The sequence below is a fragment of the Rhododendron vialii genome, chromosome 1a, assembly GCF_030253575.1.
Source record: "Rhododendron vialii isolate Sample 1 chromosome 1a, ASM3025357v1".
Classification (NCBI taxonomy): Eukaryota; Viridiplantae; Streptophyta; class Magnoliopsida; order Ericales; family Ericaceae; genus Rhododendron; species Rhododendron vialii.
In genome coordinates, this window is record NC_080557.1 from 4,716,156 (window position 1) to 4,733,096 (window position 16,941).

The 16,941-nt window shown below is 37.2% G+C and overlaps 1 protein-coding gene across 1 annotated transcript; it reads left to right on the forward strand.

The window, feature by feature from the left end:
* The first annotated feature begins 8,108 nt into the window (after positions 1-8,108).
* Positions 8,109-15,439, forward strand: LOC131298842 (ATPase 8, plasma membrane-type). The gene is made up of 15 exons (XM_058324335.1): positions 8,109-8,240; positions 9,099-9,218; positions 9,322-9,420; positions 9,493-9,630; positions 10,107-10,421; positions 10,581-10,907; positions 11,420-11,539; positions 11,631-11,753; positions 11,858-11,962; positions 12,447-12,756; positions 13,060-13,574; positions 13,804-13,977; positions 14,091-14,273; positions 14,398-14,579; positions 15,191-15,439. Exons 1-15 carry the CDS (start codon positions 8,190-8,192, stop codon positions 15,285-15,287), a joined length of 2,859 nt encoding a protein of 952 aa, XP_058180318.1. The 5' UTR covers positions 8,109-8,189; the 3' UTR covers positions 15,288-15,439.
* Positions 15,440-16,941: the final 1,502 nt, after the last annotated feature.

A 16,941-nucleotide genomic window follows, 5' to 3' on the forward strand; every position in this document is an offset into this window, starting at 1 on the left:
TGGATAAAAGTCATAATTTTTATTTTTTTGATTCCTCTCTTCGAGACGAATCAATAATCCCTAAAAGTTTGTCCCAAAAAACTAACAAACGCAAAAAATATGAATAATAGCAATAAAAAAACCCAAAAATCCCAAATAGCCCTTAGCGGAACTCAAAATTTTTTGAGTTTTTTCTTGTTTTGTCCTTATAAAAAAATCTCGTTTGTTAGTTTTGCACCTACATTTTATGGATTATTGATTCGTTTTGTCCAAACAAATCAAAAAAAAAAAAATTTATCCAAATATTTTTTTAAATAAAAACAAAACAAAATAAAACCCAAAAATTAATCTCGTGGGTCTTTGCTTCTTCTGCTTTTACAAAACAGAACTTTGAGTTTGAATTTTAAGGTGTACACGTCTAGTTTGAATTTTTAGGTTTACATGTCTATTTTAGAGAGAGAAAGGATGTGTTTTAGTGGAGAGAGAAATGTGTATAAGTGGATATTTTACTGTCCCAAGTAGACTGCAATTAACCCACGTGTCAGATTTTGATTGGTGAGAGGCACCACGTTGGCAAAAATGACGTGTTGCCCTTGGGGCAACGAATAATTTCTCGTGTCGTAGACTTGTCCGCAACAGGTGGTTGTTTTATCTGTGGACCGGTCCAGTTTTGAATCTTTTGGGCCTATTTCGGGCCTTACTTCATTTTTTAGACCAAATCTTTCTATGTACTATTATTGTGTGAGGCCCACTACGGATCACACACAAATAATTTTGTTTGGGAAGTGCTACAATACACACCTTTTATTTGGGTGTGTATCATATGCACCCTTATTAAAATACACCAAAATGTTATGAATCCCAAAATGTTACGAATCTATTGCTAAAAAGTTACGAATCATATTGTTGAAAAGTTATGAATTTTTAGTATAAAAGTTACGATATGAAATAAAATGTTATGAATGACCGGTCCTACAATTAATTTTTTATGAGGTGGCACAATATGCACCACACAATAAATGCATATGGTACACACTTTAAAAGGGTGTGTATTAAAAACTTTCCCATTCTGTTTTGGTACTCATGTTGTTAGCTTGGATAAAGCACATTTTACGCAAGTGCCTTGCTATCACTAAAGACTCTACCAAATAATTTTTCCCGCAATTTCATGGGAGAGCATTTTTCGATTTTTGTCTTTTAGTTCTTTGTCTTCGATATTATCTACGTCAGCAATGATGCTCTTCTCATACTCACAAATCATTGTACTATCCCATCTCATCTTGGAGACCAAGCACTTGTGTCAACAAGATTTGGGTCCTCAAAGGCTCAAAATCATACTCATTATCTATGCCAATCAGTCCGGATTTCTGGAGTACTGCTAGGTGTACCGACCATTTTTGGACCGAAACCGTACCGACGGCCGCGCGCGGCCGTCTCCGGCCACCGGACGGCCGATCCGAGCCGTCCAAAAATTTTAAAAAAAAAAACCGAGGGGCCCCACGCGGGAATTAACGTCATCCGATGTGTGTAGGGTGCTTGATCTAAACACCCTATTTTTCGTGTATATATGTATACACGAAAAATAGGGTGTTTAGATCAAGCACCCTACACACATCGGATGACGTTAATTCCCGCGAGGGGCCCCTCGGTTTTTTTTTTTAAAATTTTTGGACGGCTCGGATCGGCCGTCCGGTGGCCGGAGACGGCCGCGCGCGGCCGTCGGTACGGTTTCGGTCCAAAAATGGTCGGTACACATAGGATTTTCGGGATTTCTGATACATCCATTTAAGTAGCACTTCTTCAAGAGTTACATAGACTTGAACAACTTGTCTTTGTGTATAAATTGGGAGGCTCGAAATGGAAAAAGAAGAAAAAGTCAATTGCAACTCTTCAGTCTGGATTTTAGCAGCACTTCTTCAGTCCGGATTTCTTATTCTCGTCCTCCAAATATCAATTACAACTTTTTTGACCTTTAAATTTGATTTTCGCACCAAATTGGTCCAATTGATGACTTCCGTCAGCCTAAATGGATGGAAAAAATCAGATTGATGGTAGTTTGGACGTTGTAGTTCATACCAAGTTGGTCCAATTGATAATGTTTGCCTTCAATTTGATTTTTTTGTCCAGTTTGGCTGATAGACGTTATCAATTGAATCACTTTAGTATGAAAATCAAACTTAAAAGTCAAAAGAGTTTTTTTTTGCTCGGCAAACGGAACATTTTTATTAAACCCGAAAGGGGTACATCGAGGAAATTCAACCTAAGCCAAAGCTTGGTTGAACCCAAAATTACAAAAACATCCAACCAACAGTTGGAGACTCTCCTTAGAAGTCAAAAGAGTTGCAATTCATACTTGGAGGACGAAAATGAGACTTGGGTGAAACTAGAATGACCGTTTCTATAAATTTTCCATATATAAATAAGTAAACTTGACCTTTTTGTTTGTCTTTATTCAAACTTTTTTTGCATTTTTTTTTAATTGTGTGCCAAATTTTTGTGAATTATTGATTCGTTTTGATAAGAGGAATTGAAAATGTTGAAGATTATGAGCGAAACTCATATTTTTTAAATAAAGACAAAAATAAATAAAAAGATAGATTTTTTTTTTTACTTTTCCTATTCATCTTGTTGACACGAATTAATTATTCATAAAAATTGAACGCAAAACCAAAAAATGTGAAATTTTTTGAAAAAGAGAGTCAATCTTACTCTCTTTTTTTTTAATCAAAAACCAGCCTCAATGTTCCCAGGGGAGGGCATTGACAACACCATTTGAGGTAAAATATAGGTGCTCACTTCTTTACACCCAATTAGATTTATATCCCTCAGTCTATTCATCACCACCTCCATTACCCCTTTATCTGTCATTTCTTTGCAAAATCTAATGTCCAAATATTGGAGATTTCACACCTATTTCCAATCATTGTCATTTCTTTGTTTGAATTTTTTTCGCATTTGTTAGTTTTGCGCCAAATTTTTGTGGATTATTGATTCATCTCGACGAGACGAATCGGAAAAGTTAAAAAAAATCACTTTTACCCAAGTATTTTGAGTCCAAAGTAAAAAGTGATTATTTCTCAAAATACTTGGATAAAAGTAAAGAAATTTTATTTTTCCGACTCTTCTCGTCGAGACGAATCAATAGCCGACAAAAGTTTGGAGCAAAACTAACAAATGCGAAAAAAATTCAAATAAGGACAAAATTCTCAGATTTAAGTTAAATTTAATTTAAGTGCAAAAGAACAAGGCCTAAACTTTCAAAGTTTTCAAAATTCACTATAGAGTGGTTAGAATATACTCCAATCTCCCAAAAACATTTGAAACCTTAGAGCATCCGCGATGGGAATAATCAAAATCGATAACTAAAATGTGTCACGTCAGCATTTGATTATCCATTTAGTTCATAATCAAACTTAACAAACTTGATCTCCACATCGGTTATTTTTGTATCCCTATAAAAAACCCCCCTACAATACGCAATGCATCTATGTCCAATTGTAAACGAGTTCCAATCACGCATCCGACCACACCAAATTATTCGTCTCGATGAGACGATTCTAATGTGAGGTGTTTTTTAATTTTTTAGTTTTGAATTTGGTTATTGGTTTTGGTTATTGAGTTTTGGTTATTGGTAAAAGTTGTTAAGTTTGGTTATTCAAAGGTCAAAATTTGATGAGTTGCTAAGAGGTTGCTAAGTTTGGTTATTACAATGTAAGCATTTTTTTGAGCAAATATTGCTAACTTTAACAACCTATTAGCTTTGATTATTACATTGTGGATGCTCTTAAGACCACTAATGTTAAGGAGCGTTAGGGAAGAGAATCTCTTCAAAGCTTCTCCAATGCTAAAATTGGTGAGTCGTAGACAATGACTTACATCAAGGAATTGTATACTCGGGCAAACTTGCCCAAAGTTCTTGAGCATCATATCAGTCAACCACACCTTCGCAAAGATATCAAGGTCTCTCGTACGCTAACTAGCTCTCCAAAAAACTAGGCTTCTAGCTAGTAGGGGAAAAACACTCGGATGCCACTTGATCTAGTTTTTCTATTTTGCTTTATTGCCTTTCAATTATGTATGAAGCCGAAAAACATGGGATAACATGCAGGACAAGAAGGCTTCGCACAAATTATCAAATAAATGAAATTATCATAGCCCTGCTTGTTACAGCTTATAGCTTGGTTCTATAGCCATATTCTCTTTTGGACTTCGTCCCAAATTTTTATTGCACTTTGGCTTGTACTAGCATATATGCTATGCGTACTTATTCAATAGTTCGGGCATGGTGCTCCGGATCACTCCAGAACCACATATTTATAGGGAGTCCATATAGCTTCATGGTGGGTCAATTTTGTAAAAAAAAAACAACCAAGCCAAAACTTGGGGTTCATTTACTCCCCCCTTCCAAAATTTCTACACATAAGCAGGAAATTAATTCCGGATGTAAGAAGAAATTAATTTGGATAATTTCTAGATTAATTCGTCGGTGCGCTTAAGCTAAACTCGGACATTTGAGTTATCAAAAAGAAGAAGAAGAAGAAGAAAGAATTGTTACTCATTCTTTTAACTTACTAGTGTAATCATTGTGCTTCGCACGTTTTTGCGTGCTCATTGTGTAATTGTTGGTCGGAAAGTTAATATACGTACATTGTTTGTTCATGTAGTGATGAGTAGTAGAAAAGGAACAACCCGAAAATGGACGTATCTACTATTGCTATGTCCAGAAATACTGGGAGTCATAGGTCTCATGCATGACTTTCTTATGGCACTCATCCGCTTCCTTCACATTGCCACACTTTCTCGGTCTTTACTCATTCATCTCAAAGACTAAATAACTACTAATAACTTGAAGTAGCCATCCTGCCAACCCATTTAAATACCAAGACAAACATGCTACTTGCTAGTACGAGCTCACATGGACAAGCTGCATGTTTAGAAAACGTACGATATCTCATTCCCATCAATTTGTCTGCTCAGATACAATTTAATTTCTTTCCAAGGGGAGAAAGAGTGCGTCTCATCTCTTCTTCAGTCAAAATGGAACCATGACTTCCTACCTGCAAAGTAGATTGAAAACATAGTAATGTCACACTACTTTGCATCAGATTATATGAATAACTGACCAAACCAAAAAAAAAAAACAATAACTGCAAAAATTATATATTTGCAGTAATAAACCTCCAAACCTAGGCTTCCAAACTTAACGTGATCAGATAAACCTACTTGAAACGAACAAATTTTTACCAATGATACCCACACGAGCATAATAAGAAGAATATTGTTGGTACTTGGATTTTGAGGTTTGGAGGTGTTTTGGTAGCTAGGTTCGGGCGTTTCTTTCCGGTGGTTCTTTTTTGTTTTGGTGGGCACATTGCCTTCCTTTTGTGGGTATCAGGTGATGATTGTTGTTGTGTCCTTGGTCCGTTTAATCTTTGTATATCTTTTTCGAAGATTTTTGAATTTCTTTTGCTGAGAAAAAAAATAAGAATAATATTATTATCCACACACCTCCCTTACTATCAAGCTAAAATCCGAAGCACTAATAATGAAATTTTGATTGTTAATTCCTTTTCAAGTGTTACAATGAGTTGTCATGGATTCCCTTGCAGAAGTCCAAAGAGGTCGAAGGAATTCCATGGAAATGGCTAGCCTGTCAAGAAAAATGAGCAAATAGAGATGCTTATAAAACGAGCCATGAGAAAGTAAAATGAACTAAAAAAGGAAACCAATAAAAATGGTTACACCTGTTAAAATATGAGAGAAGAAAAGTTTTATTGAATTTGATATAAAATTATATATACAATGAAATCTCTATTTATACAACAGAGGTAGCCTAGCTATGGAAGAGAATCATTCTAATTATAATGAAATTGTAATCAATTACAATTCAAAATAAAATCAAAAGAATCATATAGTAATATCATAATCATATCAGGATGATTATGATATTATATGATTACTATATTCTAACAACACCAAAAACAGAAAAACTCAACTCGAGACTTCAATTTATGGCTACTTTGAAATGAGACATTTGATCAGATTTTACTTACCAAACATGCTTAGATCACGAACGTCATTCCCTTATCAAACATGGAAGAAGAGGAGTGAGAAAATTTACTAGTTTAACCAGGAGAGTCAGAAGACAGTTTCTTGTTAGAACACAAAATTTTACTTTAGAACAATTAGTGAAGAATTCTAAAACACTTATACTGCAAACTTGAGAATAACGGTGTTTTTGCATTTGCGGACAGAGGGAGAAAGGGATTAAAATAACCTGAAAACTACACAGAGACTAAAACCCGCCTTCTTTCATAAAAGGAACGAGCTTTTGCAAACTGGAAAAAAAAAAGGATAACTTCAACGAACCACGGATTTTATGGAAATTGAATTGAACAAACGGAATAAATTTGGTACCTCTATCATATTCAAGGTGAATCCTTGTTTTGCTATAGAAATGTTTTAATCCTTCAATGACAGGCCCATCATGAACTTTAGCAAACATTCAACTTTAACAAAATTTCCCAAAAGCTGCATAAATCAACAAAATTCCTAAAAAAACACGTACATTAAAAATGACCTTTTCAGAGATTTAATTTTGCAATTCCTTTCTCCTCAAATGACTGAAATTTTAACTTGAAGCCATCTATCCAATTGGATCACCTGGGTTCAATCACCATTAACAAACACAAAAATGATGGCAAAAAATTGGAACAGAGCTAACACACCAAATTCAATTACAGAAATCAAATTTGGAGAGAGAGAGAGAGATGCACTTGAGAGATCGAAAAGTGAGATGAGCGGAAGAAGAAATTGGCTCCGTGACGGAACACGTACCACAACTCCCGTGCAAACCAGTTGAAAAACACACTTATGACTTGATACTTTCATTGCTTTGTCCATACATTTCCACTTTCAACCCTCAAAATCTGGCAAGAAACGAGATGGCGCCGCATCAATTTATGGCTGAAGTAACTACTCTTTTCAGTAAAATCCGGAAATGAAAGTATAATTTCATTGAGTGAAATAAGGAAAACGTATAATACCTAAACTACCCCCACCTCAACACATGCAAAAATGAATTGGATGACAAATCTGACGAGGGCAATTTCGTATTTTCACCACATGCCTTGGCTTACCACCCTTGGTTCTTTTATTTATTACAAGTGTATTGATAAGCTTGAAACTTATTTTGATATTTTTTACTTTTCGTAATTTTTTGTTTAACTTTTCGTTGTAATTTTAAGAGTTAGGGTGCATTATTTTGGCCTTAACTTAAATTTAAACTTAAACTTAAAAATGAGAATTTTTTTCGCATTTGTTAGTTTTGCGCCAAACTTTTGTCGGCTATTGATTTGTCTCGACGAGTGGAATCGGAAAAGTAAAATTTCTTTACTTTTACCCAAGTATTTTGAGAAATAACCACTTTTTAGCGCAAAAAGTAACAAAGTGGTTATTTCTCAAAATACTTGGATACAAGTGAATTTTTTTTACTTTTTTCATTCATCTCGTCGAGACGAATCAATAACTCTCAAAAATTTGGCGCAAAACTAACAAATACGAAAAAAATTCAAATAAGGACAAAATTCTCATTTTAAGTTAAAGCCAAAAGAATGCACCTTTAGTTGTTCCTAATTTATTCAACCAAGCACAAAAAAATAAGTAAAATATTTTACTGTCAAACGAACAAAGCTGAAAAGTAGTAGCACAAAAATATAGACCGTAGCAAAATTAGTACGGCAAAACAACATAAAATTTTCACCACTTGGCACCAAAGTTTATATCACATGCGTGTGCCTCGACTTCTAGTGACAATAACAAGAGCAAATTGCTTTCTAATAATAGTAGGCAGAACGGGGATTTTGGACATCCGCAGAGACGAAACAAACAACCAATAACCGACACGTTACCGGTCGCCAACGAAAGACCAAAACGGGTGATCATAGGTTGTCCGTTGACCAAGTTCGTTACCTTTTCCCGCGCAATGGGGGTGAGAAAAGTTAGTTATAGGGTTGGGATTGGGAGGTGCTTTTAAATACCGACCCAACTTCTCATTCTCTCTCCTGTTCTTTGATTGCTCAAGGGGAAGGACTGAGAAAAGAGACAGCGAAGTTGGGGAAGAGAAAAAGAGAAGAGAGAGAGAGAGATTGAGGGAAGCGGCGGTCTCTTTCTTTCTTCCTTAGTTCCTATTTCTTCTTCTGTGATCTGCCATGGCCGCTAACCTATCCTTGGAAGAGATCAAAAATGAGCAAATCGATCTCGTAAGCATTTTGTGAACTACCAATGCGTACTTTTCTTGTATTTTCGGTACAATCTACACTTTCTGCCCCAAAAATTTTAGTCCGGAATTAAGAAGACGTACTATCCTCCATAAATAAATAAAAAAGTACTTGTTCACATACTTTTTATTTATTTATCTCTACACCAATTCAAAGGGATAATTGTTATATTTTATTCATTGCAAGAAAAAAAATTCAAGAATTATGCATGGAAAGTATGTTATTTTTCATCTGGAAATTGCACGTTTTTTTTTTTTTTTTGTAATGGACTAAAAAATCAGAACGGAGGGAATATTATGCAAAAAGAATTTTCGTATGGAAATGCTGATACAAAATTAGAACGGAGGGAATGTTATGCATTTACGGCTTTTCTTTGTTGTAATTCGAATCAATCACCAAATCATTGAGCTAGTAATTTCAAAAGTAACATTGTCACATCATTCTTGATTATTTTCTCCATACTGGGGAAGGTGCTGTGCGGGTGGTGCACAGCACCGTGCCGTGTTATGCCCCATTTGAGCCGTCCGTTCTACAATTCAACGCCGTGTAGTATTCGAGCCGTTCATTGCTCAGATGAAATTTAATTTGAATTGCCGAACAGACGGTTCTAATGATGCACAAGTCCTTTTGTATGACAGCATCCAATTTTCATAAATAAATGATATGGCGTGTTTTGATCTCCCAATAAAGCTCAAATACCTACTTACACTTACTACATTCTATCTTCTTCTTCTCTACTTTTCTTTTCTTTTCTTTTTTTTGTTGCAAATCCATCTTGAAGTTCTCACAAAAACGAGAGAATGATAAGTGATGAATTTGTTATGTATGGGTGGTGTTCAGGAGAACATTCCCATCGAGGAAGTCTTCGAGCAGCTAAAATGTACGAGGGAAGGTTTGTCAACGGAGGAAGGAGAGAAGCGACTCCAAATCTTCGGCTTCAACAAGCTTGAAGAGAAAAAGGCACAACTTTGGATTCATTCCTTTGTTTTCTTTTTCCTTCTACTTGCATTTTTAGCATTGTACTACTTCTTGATGCTGAACTGTTTGATGAAATTCCTAATAGGAGAGCAAGCTTCTCAAGTTCTTGGGTTTTATGTGGAATCCTTTGTCATGGGTCATGGAGTCTGCTGCCATTATGGCCATTGCTTTGGCAAATGGAGGGGTATTTTACACTTCTCTCTCTCTCTCTCTCTCTCTCTCTCTCTCTCTCTAAATGAAGAGTAGGATTGTGCAGGGCAAGCCTCCAGACTGGCAAGACTTTGTGGGAATTGTTGTGCTGCTTATTATCAACTCAACCATCAGTTTCATTGAAGAAAATAATGCAGGAAATGCAGCTGCTGCTCTTATGGCAGGTCTGGCTCCCAAAACCAAGGTACTATATTTCTTCTTCCTTACTACCAAACTGCACTAACCAAAATCAGTTTTCGAAAACACTTTTCAAGTTTTTTTTTTTTGTTTTTTTTTTGTTTTTTTGCGATAGTAGAGGTGTGGGAGGGGGACTTTCCAGATTCGAACCTGGCACATGAGTGGTATAGCATTTTAAGTGCTCAGCGTTCGCCACTTCATTGTTGTCTGGTTGCTCAGGAAATTATTTTCTGAAAATACCTTTATTGTTTTCAAATCATATTGCTTTTTAGGGTAATGGTTTTCGGCAATACGAAAAACTTACTTGTGTTGTTTTGTTAGATAGTGTTTTGTATCTAAAATAGGTTTGGAAAATCATTGACTGACTAAGTGTTCTGAGATAATAAAATTCCAATATCAAATCTTGAGAAATGCAGCCAAACATCGCATTTTGGTGAGTCCATTGAAATCAAATTGTGGCTAATTTTTTTGAGTATGATGAAGGTGTTGAGAGATGGCAAATGGAGCGAGCAGGAGGCAGAAATCTTGGTTCCAGGAGATATAATCAGCATTAAGTTGGGCGATATTGTCCCAGCAGACGCTCGTCTTTTGGAAGGAGATCCTCTTAAGATTGACCAATCTGCCCTTACCGGTGAATCCTTGCCTGTGACAAAGCACCCCGGAAATGAGGTCTTTTCCGGCTCAACCTGTAAGCAAGGAGAAATTGAGGCTGTGGTTATCGCCACTGGTGTCCACACCTTCTTTGGAAAGGCTGCCCACCTTGTTGATAGCACCAACCAAGTGGGTCATTTCCAAAAGGTACTGCTACTGCTCTTCAAAGCAAACCCCAACAAATTACTGGTTTTATAGCAGGCAAACAATGACAAAATTTCCAATATACTCACTTTGTATAAAAAAAGTTCGAGCTAGTTAAGCTTTAAAATGATGCTAATCCCTCATTATTGAATACTTCATCAGGTGTTGACTGCCATTGGAAACTTCTGCATCTGCTCCATTGCCGTGGGTATGCTGATTGAGCTCGTCGTGATGTACCCAATCCAGGGCAGGGAATACAGAGATGGCATTGATAATCTGTTGGTTCTTCTCATCGGAGGGATTCCAATCGCTATGCCAACGGTGTTGTCTGTGACAATGGCCATTGGGTCTCACCGGCTCTCTCAACAAGGTGCCATTACCAAGAGGATGACTGCTATTGAAGAAATGGCCGGGATGGATGTTCTTTGCAGTGACAAGACTGGTACCCTCACCCTCAACAAGCTCACAGTGGACAAGAACTTGATTGAGGTTTGTTGTCTTTCCGTAGTACCATAAAGACCCGAAGGCCAAAAAAGGATCATAGAACCTCTTTTTTCTTGTCAATGCTTGTCCTATTGGGTGCCGTTTTCGGAATAAATTTTCGAGAACATTCTTCATTCCTTCCTTCCCAAAGGCCAAAAAAGGAGCAAAGAGCTTCCTTTTCCATGTCAAAACAGTCTGTGTGGTTCTGTTTTCAGAATGAGCTCTTCTGAAGTCTTCAGAGAGCTTCCTTTTCGAACTTCTGTGGCTAACTTTTGGAATTACCCTAGTGTTAAGAAAACACTAAAAACATCTGTGCATTCAAGAACTGATAGGGAAAAACGAATGTGTGTTTCCCTCATGTGTAAGTACGATACGAAGGTGTTCTGAATAACTGCTTCAGAAACATGAATAAATAGCGACTTTATGACCTAAAAAAGCTATGGAAATGAGGTGTTAACAGGAGAGACATCATAATCTAAAAAAACTTTGAAATGATGAATGTGCTCCCATGATCACAGGTGTTTGTGAAAGACGGTGATAAGGACACTGTTGTCTTGCTCGCTGCTAGGGCCTCCAGGGTTGAAAATCAGGATGCCATTGATGCTTCAATTGTTGGGATGTTGGGCGATCCTAAGGAGGTATTTAACCGGAGAATATTTCATTTTATACTTCTTTATATGCTTGCTTGTTGAATTAGACGTTATTTTCGCTTTCACGTGATGCTTTTAGGCAAGAGCAGGAATCAATGAGATTCATTTCCTGCCATTTAATCCAGTGGATAAGCGAACTGCAATAACCTACATTGACTCTAATGGCAATTGGCATAGAAGTAGCAAGGGTGCACCTGAGCAAGTAAGTTATATAGCAATTAATACTCCTCCATATGAGCAATTTTTCCCATGAACTGCATTTTGTTTCAGAATTTTTGACTGGTTTATAACCGTCGCATATGCCAGATTATTGATCTATGTGAACTCAAAGGTGATGCTTGCAAAAAGGCCCATGAGATCATCGATAACTTTGCTGATCGTGGTCTTCGTTCTTTAGGTGTTGCAAGACAGGTGAGATTTCTTACAGCCTATGACTTGAACATTTATTACATGTTCAAGTATGTCACAGGTGATGAATTTTTCCTCAAGACTGTGTTAGCCTTTTTTGGTCAATAGCAGTCGGTCCTAAATCAGCATTTATGTATGCGGAAATGCTGAAAAGGAACTTGACATTAATAAATGCTGAACTGCAAGTGTAAAAAGATTAACTTACATTGGACTATTGGAGCAATTTTCGAAGGTGCTTGTGTAAAACTTGTGTTCACACACTTCTGGTTCACTTAAGATAAAACTTTTGAAAATTGATTTAGAAATGTACTAACAAAGCTCAGACAAATAAATAGAAGGTTCAAACAAAAGTAGGATTATGGAAGTCAAGATGGCTACAAATGAAGTGGACAAAAAATACACTAGTTACGCAAAGAAAGGAGTTTTTGGTCTTTATTTTCACTTCCATGTTCATGATACCAAACTTAGATTGTGCTCTTGTTTATAGACAGTCCCAGAGAAGACCAAGGAGAGCGCTGGTGAGCCATGGGAATTTGTAGGTCTCTTGCCCCTCTTCGATCCCCCTAGGCATGATAGTGCAGAGACCATCCGAAGGGCTCTTGACCTTGGTGTCAATGTCAAGATGATCACCGGTGACCAGCTTGCCATTGGAAAAGAAACCGGCCGTAGGCTTGGCATGGGCACCAACATGTACCCATCATCCTCCCTTCTTGGCCAGAGCAAGGATGAGTCTATCTCTTCCATTCCTGTTGATGAGCTCATTGAGAAGGCTGATGGCTTTGCCGGAGTCTTCCCTGGTAAATTTGTTTAAAATTAACTTAAATACATTCTTATGTGGGCATCAGATCGTATGCCCATTAAATGTTTTCCTTTTTTGTTCTACTATTTTGGTGGTGCTGACACATCCCAATAACTTGAAATTCATGTTATATGATAATCTTTTGCGACCGAGTTCAAATTAACTTCAAATTGTGACGATATGTCAGCATCAGATGGCAGGACAGAGATGGGCAAACAAAGTATATGAATGATCCTATGCCCTAAAGTGCTAGGTTGAATGACACAAAACATCTAGTGTTAACATTGGGCAATATATGCAGAGCACAAGTATGAGATTGTGAAGAAACTTCAGGAGAGAAAGCATATTTGTGGGATGACTGGAGATGGTGTGAACGATGCCCCAGCACTTAAGAAGGCAGACATTGGTATAGCTGTTGCAGATGCAACTGATGCAGCCAGGAGCGCGTCTGACATTGTTTTGACCGAGCCAGGGCTTAGTGTTATTGTGAGCGCTGTGTTGACAAGTCGTGCCATCTTCCAAAGGATGAAGAACTATACAATTTATGCTGTTTCTATCACGATCCGTATTGTGATGGGATTCATGCTCATAGCTCTCATGTGGAAATTCGACTTCTCGCCTTTCATGGTTTTGATCATCGCCATCTTAAATGACGGAACAATCATGACCATCTCCAAGGATCGAGTGAAGCCATCTCCGGTGCCAGACTCATGGAAGCTCAAGGAAATCTTTGCCACTGGTGTTGTCCTTGGAACCTACCTTGCTCTCATGACAGTAGTCTTTTTCTGGCTCGCCTCTGACACCGACTTCTTTTCAGTAAGTTGATTAAGTCAAAGCAGAAAATAACACTCTTTCATTTATATCCAATTTGTACCTAGTAGTAGGTGTCTGAGAGGGGTAGATACATTAGATTGGGTACAACCCTAACCTTTGGCATTATATGCACAAACTGGACGTATAAGACTCACCCAAAACCTAGTTTGTAGGTTATGTGTTTACCGTTAAGCTAGTAGTTGCCCTGCGCTAATTCATACATTATTTGCAGAAAGTTTTCGGTGTTCGATCAATCAGTGGCAAACAAAATGAGCTCACCGCTGCTCTGTACCTTCAAGTGAGTATTGTGAGTCAAGCACTCATCTTCGTGACAAGGTCACAAAGCTGGTCTTTCATTGAACGCCCTGGTCTATTGCTTGTTGTTGCCTTTGTTGCAGCTCAGTTGGTAAGCTTCCTTGTCTAAGTTTCTACTCTGTTTATTGTTTTATCTCTTTTGTACTCTTTTGGAGCACTTTGATCCCAAAATGATTTCTGAATGTATGTCATTGCTCCATATAGGTGGCCACAGCCATTGCTGTATATGCAAACTGGGAATTTGCTCGGATCCAAGGAATCGGATGGGGATGGGCTGGAGTCATCTGGATCTTTAGCGTTGTTACCTACTTCCCTCTCGATGTCCTCAAATTCATTATCCGCTACGCATTGAGTGGTAAAGCCTGGGATAGCATGATACAGAACAAGGTTAATAAACAAGCTTACCAAATTCCTAGAACACCATAACTATGGTCGATGGTTACGGAACTTCTCTCTTTCACTTTTTTTTTTCCCTCTGGTTTTTACTCGCTCATTTGTCTTAAATGTCTAGACTGCATTCACAACCAAGAAAGATTACGGTAAAGGTGAGAGGGAAGCACAATGGGCATTGGCTCAAAGAACACTTCACGGCCTCCCCGCAGAAGCTTCAGGCGTTTTTAATGAGAAGAACGACAACTACCACGAGTTGTCAGAGATCGCCGAGCAGGCCAAGAAACGCGCTGAAATTGCCAGGTAAATTCATATTTCGACTACAAAAGAAAAGAAATGAAAAGAAACTTACCAATGACACCACAATTGTTAAAGGCGCGACAAGGCTCGACTTGACAAAGGTAAGGCCTTGGTGACCAAGGCACGTCCCTTGGAAAAGTTGCAAGGCGTGCGCTTGATGAGCCTCTTTCAATTTGCACCAAATCTAATTTTAAAGGGCAAAAATGTAACTAAGGTCCTTAACCGAAGGGCTAAATGATCCTCACACAGTAGTACATCAAGCCGATCTCTCATCTCTCACCTGAATCAAATGATCTCTCTAAGCCTTTGTTTCAAATATTGGGTGAGTGTCTTTTATTGAATTTGGCATTTTAGTTTTTCTCTATGCAACAATCTTTGACTATTTGGCATTTAGTAGACGTTTTTTAGATTTTTTATAGGGTACACGTTCTAAACCTTTATTTTTGCCATTTTATTGCCTAAGTGCGCCTCGCTTCAATAAGACCGGAACTTGCCTTCTTCTCACGCCTAGACCCCAACAGACCTTTGCGCCTCTGCTCACCTCTCGCTCTTAATAACTACTCCATATGAATGACACATACTTTTCTGTATTTCCATGTTTGTTTGTTTTTCAGGTTAAGGGAGTTGCACACACTTAAGGGACATGTTGAGTCTGTGGTGAAGCTGAAGGGATTGGACATTGAAACCATCCAACAGCACTACACTGTCTAGGAATAAAGTGGGTGGAATCATGTTGATATGTGGGAATAGAAAATGTAACAATTGTTGTGAATATAAAAGTTCATATTAGTGCTCTTCTTCTACTACTTATACAGTTCTGCTTGGATCTCATTATTATCATCTTCTTTTTCTTAGCTAAATTTGTTGTTCCTTGCTATGTTGGTGTTCTTCAATTAGCTGATTAGGGTTAACACCACCATGGAATTTTCTCAATCATATCATCAAGTGAATCGATTTGGCTAACAGGAAAATGGGGAAAAAATGGTGCATGTTTGTCAAGACTTGTATCAATGGGTGGTTGGTCTTTCTAAAATCGTGCTTCAGGCAATGTGTGAGTTCAAGAGTAGAAGGATATCGAACCTAAGAAACAATAAAACGAATTACTATAGCACGGAAATTTAATTTCTAAATTTATCAGCAGTGGTTTTGCTCTTATATTCTCTCTATCAGCTAAATTTGAACATCTATTTTCAATGATTTGTTTTTGAGTGTAAGTTCACGTTTAAAATCTTTTAGTTTTGATTATGCCATTGTGAATACTCTAACAACAAGGTGTTTTGACTATTATAAATATAGAATCACCCGTCTTGCACTGAACGTAAAACGTAGAGACATGTGTGATCAATGGGTCGTTTTTGGAGTCTTTTTCAAATGTTAGAATCTATACGAAGGAAGGAAAAAAAAATGGCTATAGGGCAAGTAAATGCATGTCATGCCTCCCATCGATCTCACAGGTTATTCCAATTCTCAATTCTCATTATCTTTTTTTTTTTTTTTAATTGCGTTCATCATTATGCATGTTTCATGACATTTCTTATAATTATTGGTTTTGTGATTATTGTGTGATAAATCGCCAACAAAAAACTAGATTGGAATTTGGTTGTGAGAAGTTAGCTTGTGTATGGGTAGTCATACGTGGCATTTGGTTGGCCCGGGAAGCTTTATACATCAATGCTCATCTGGCCCCGACTTGTTGGGCTAAATAATTCATTTTGGATTATTTTGTCCTTATTAACAAAATTTCGCATTTGTTACATTTTCGTCAAATTTTTGAAGATTATTGCTTCGTCATGATAAAAGAAATCTAAAAAGTAAAAATTACGATCAAAACTCTTTTTTTTTAATAAAGACGGAAAAATTGGCTTATTTTTGTCTTTATTCAAAAAAATTGAGTTTCGGTCATAATTTTTTGCTTTTTAGATTTCTTTCGTCTTGACGAAACAATAATTCATAAAAAAATTAACAAATAAAAAAAATTTAAATAAGAACAAAAAATAATTCATAGTGGTTTTTTTTTATCCAAACAAGGAAGATCAGAAGGATGCACAGAGTTTCTCTGTTTTTTTGCTACGTTGGGTGCACATGAGTTCCATTTATGAAGAGAGAGATACGCCCCAAAATTAAAGAGACAAAAACAGTCCCAAATGGTGAAAAAAGAAAAAGTAGCAACCCTGCGCATTTTAGCAAAACGTACGCCACTGTTCTCTTTATCTCTCTATCACGTGGTCACGTGGTTTACTAGCGTCGTTTACGTTTTTGTTTCACAAAAATTAGGAAAACAGAACAGAAAAGAACAAATCAAGCTTTCGTCTGTGCACTTATTTCTAAGCCAACAAAGCCTGGTGTGCCTAAAGAAAAAATAACA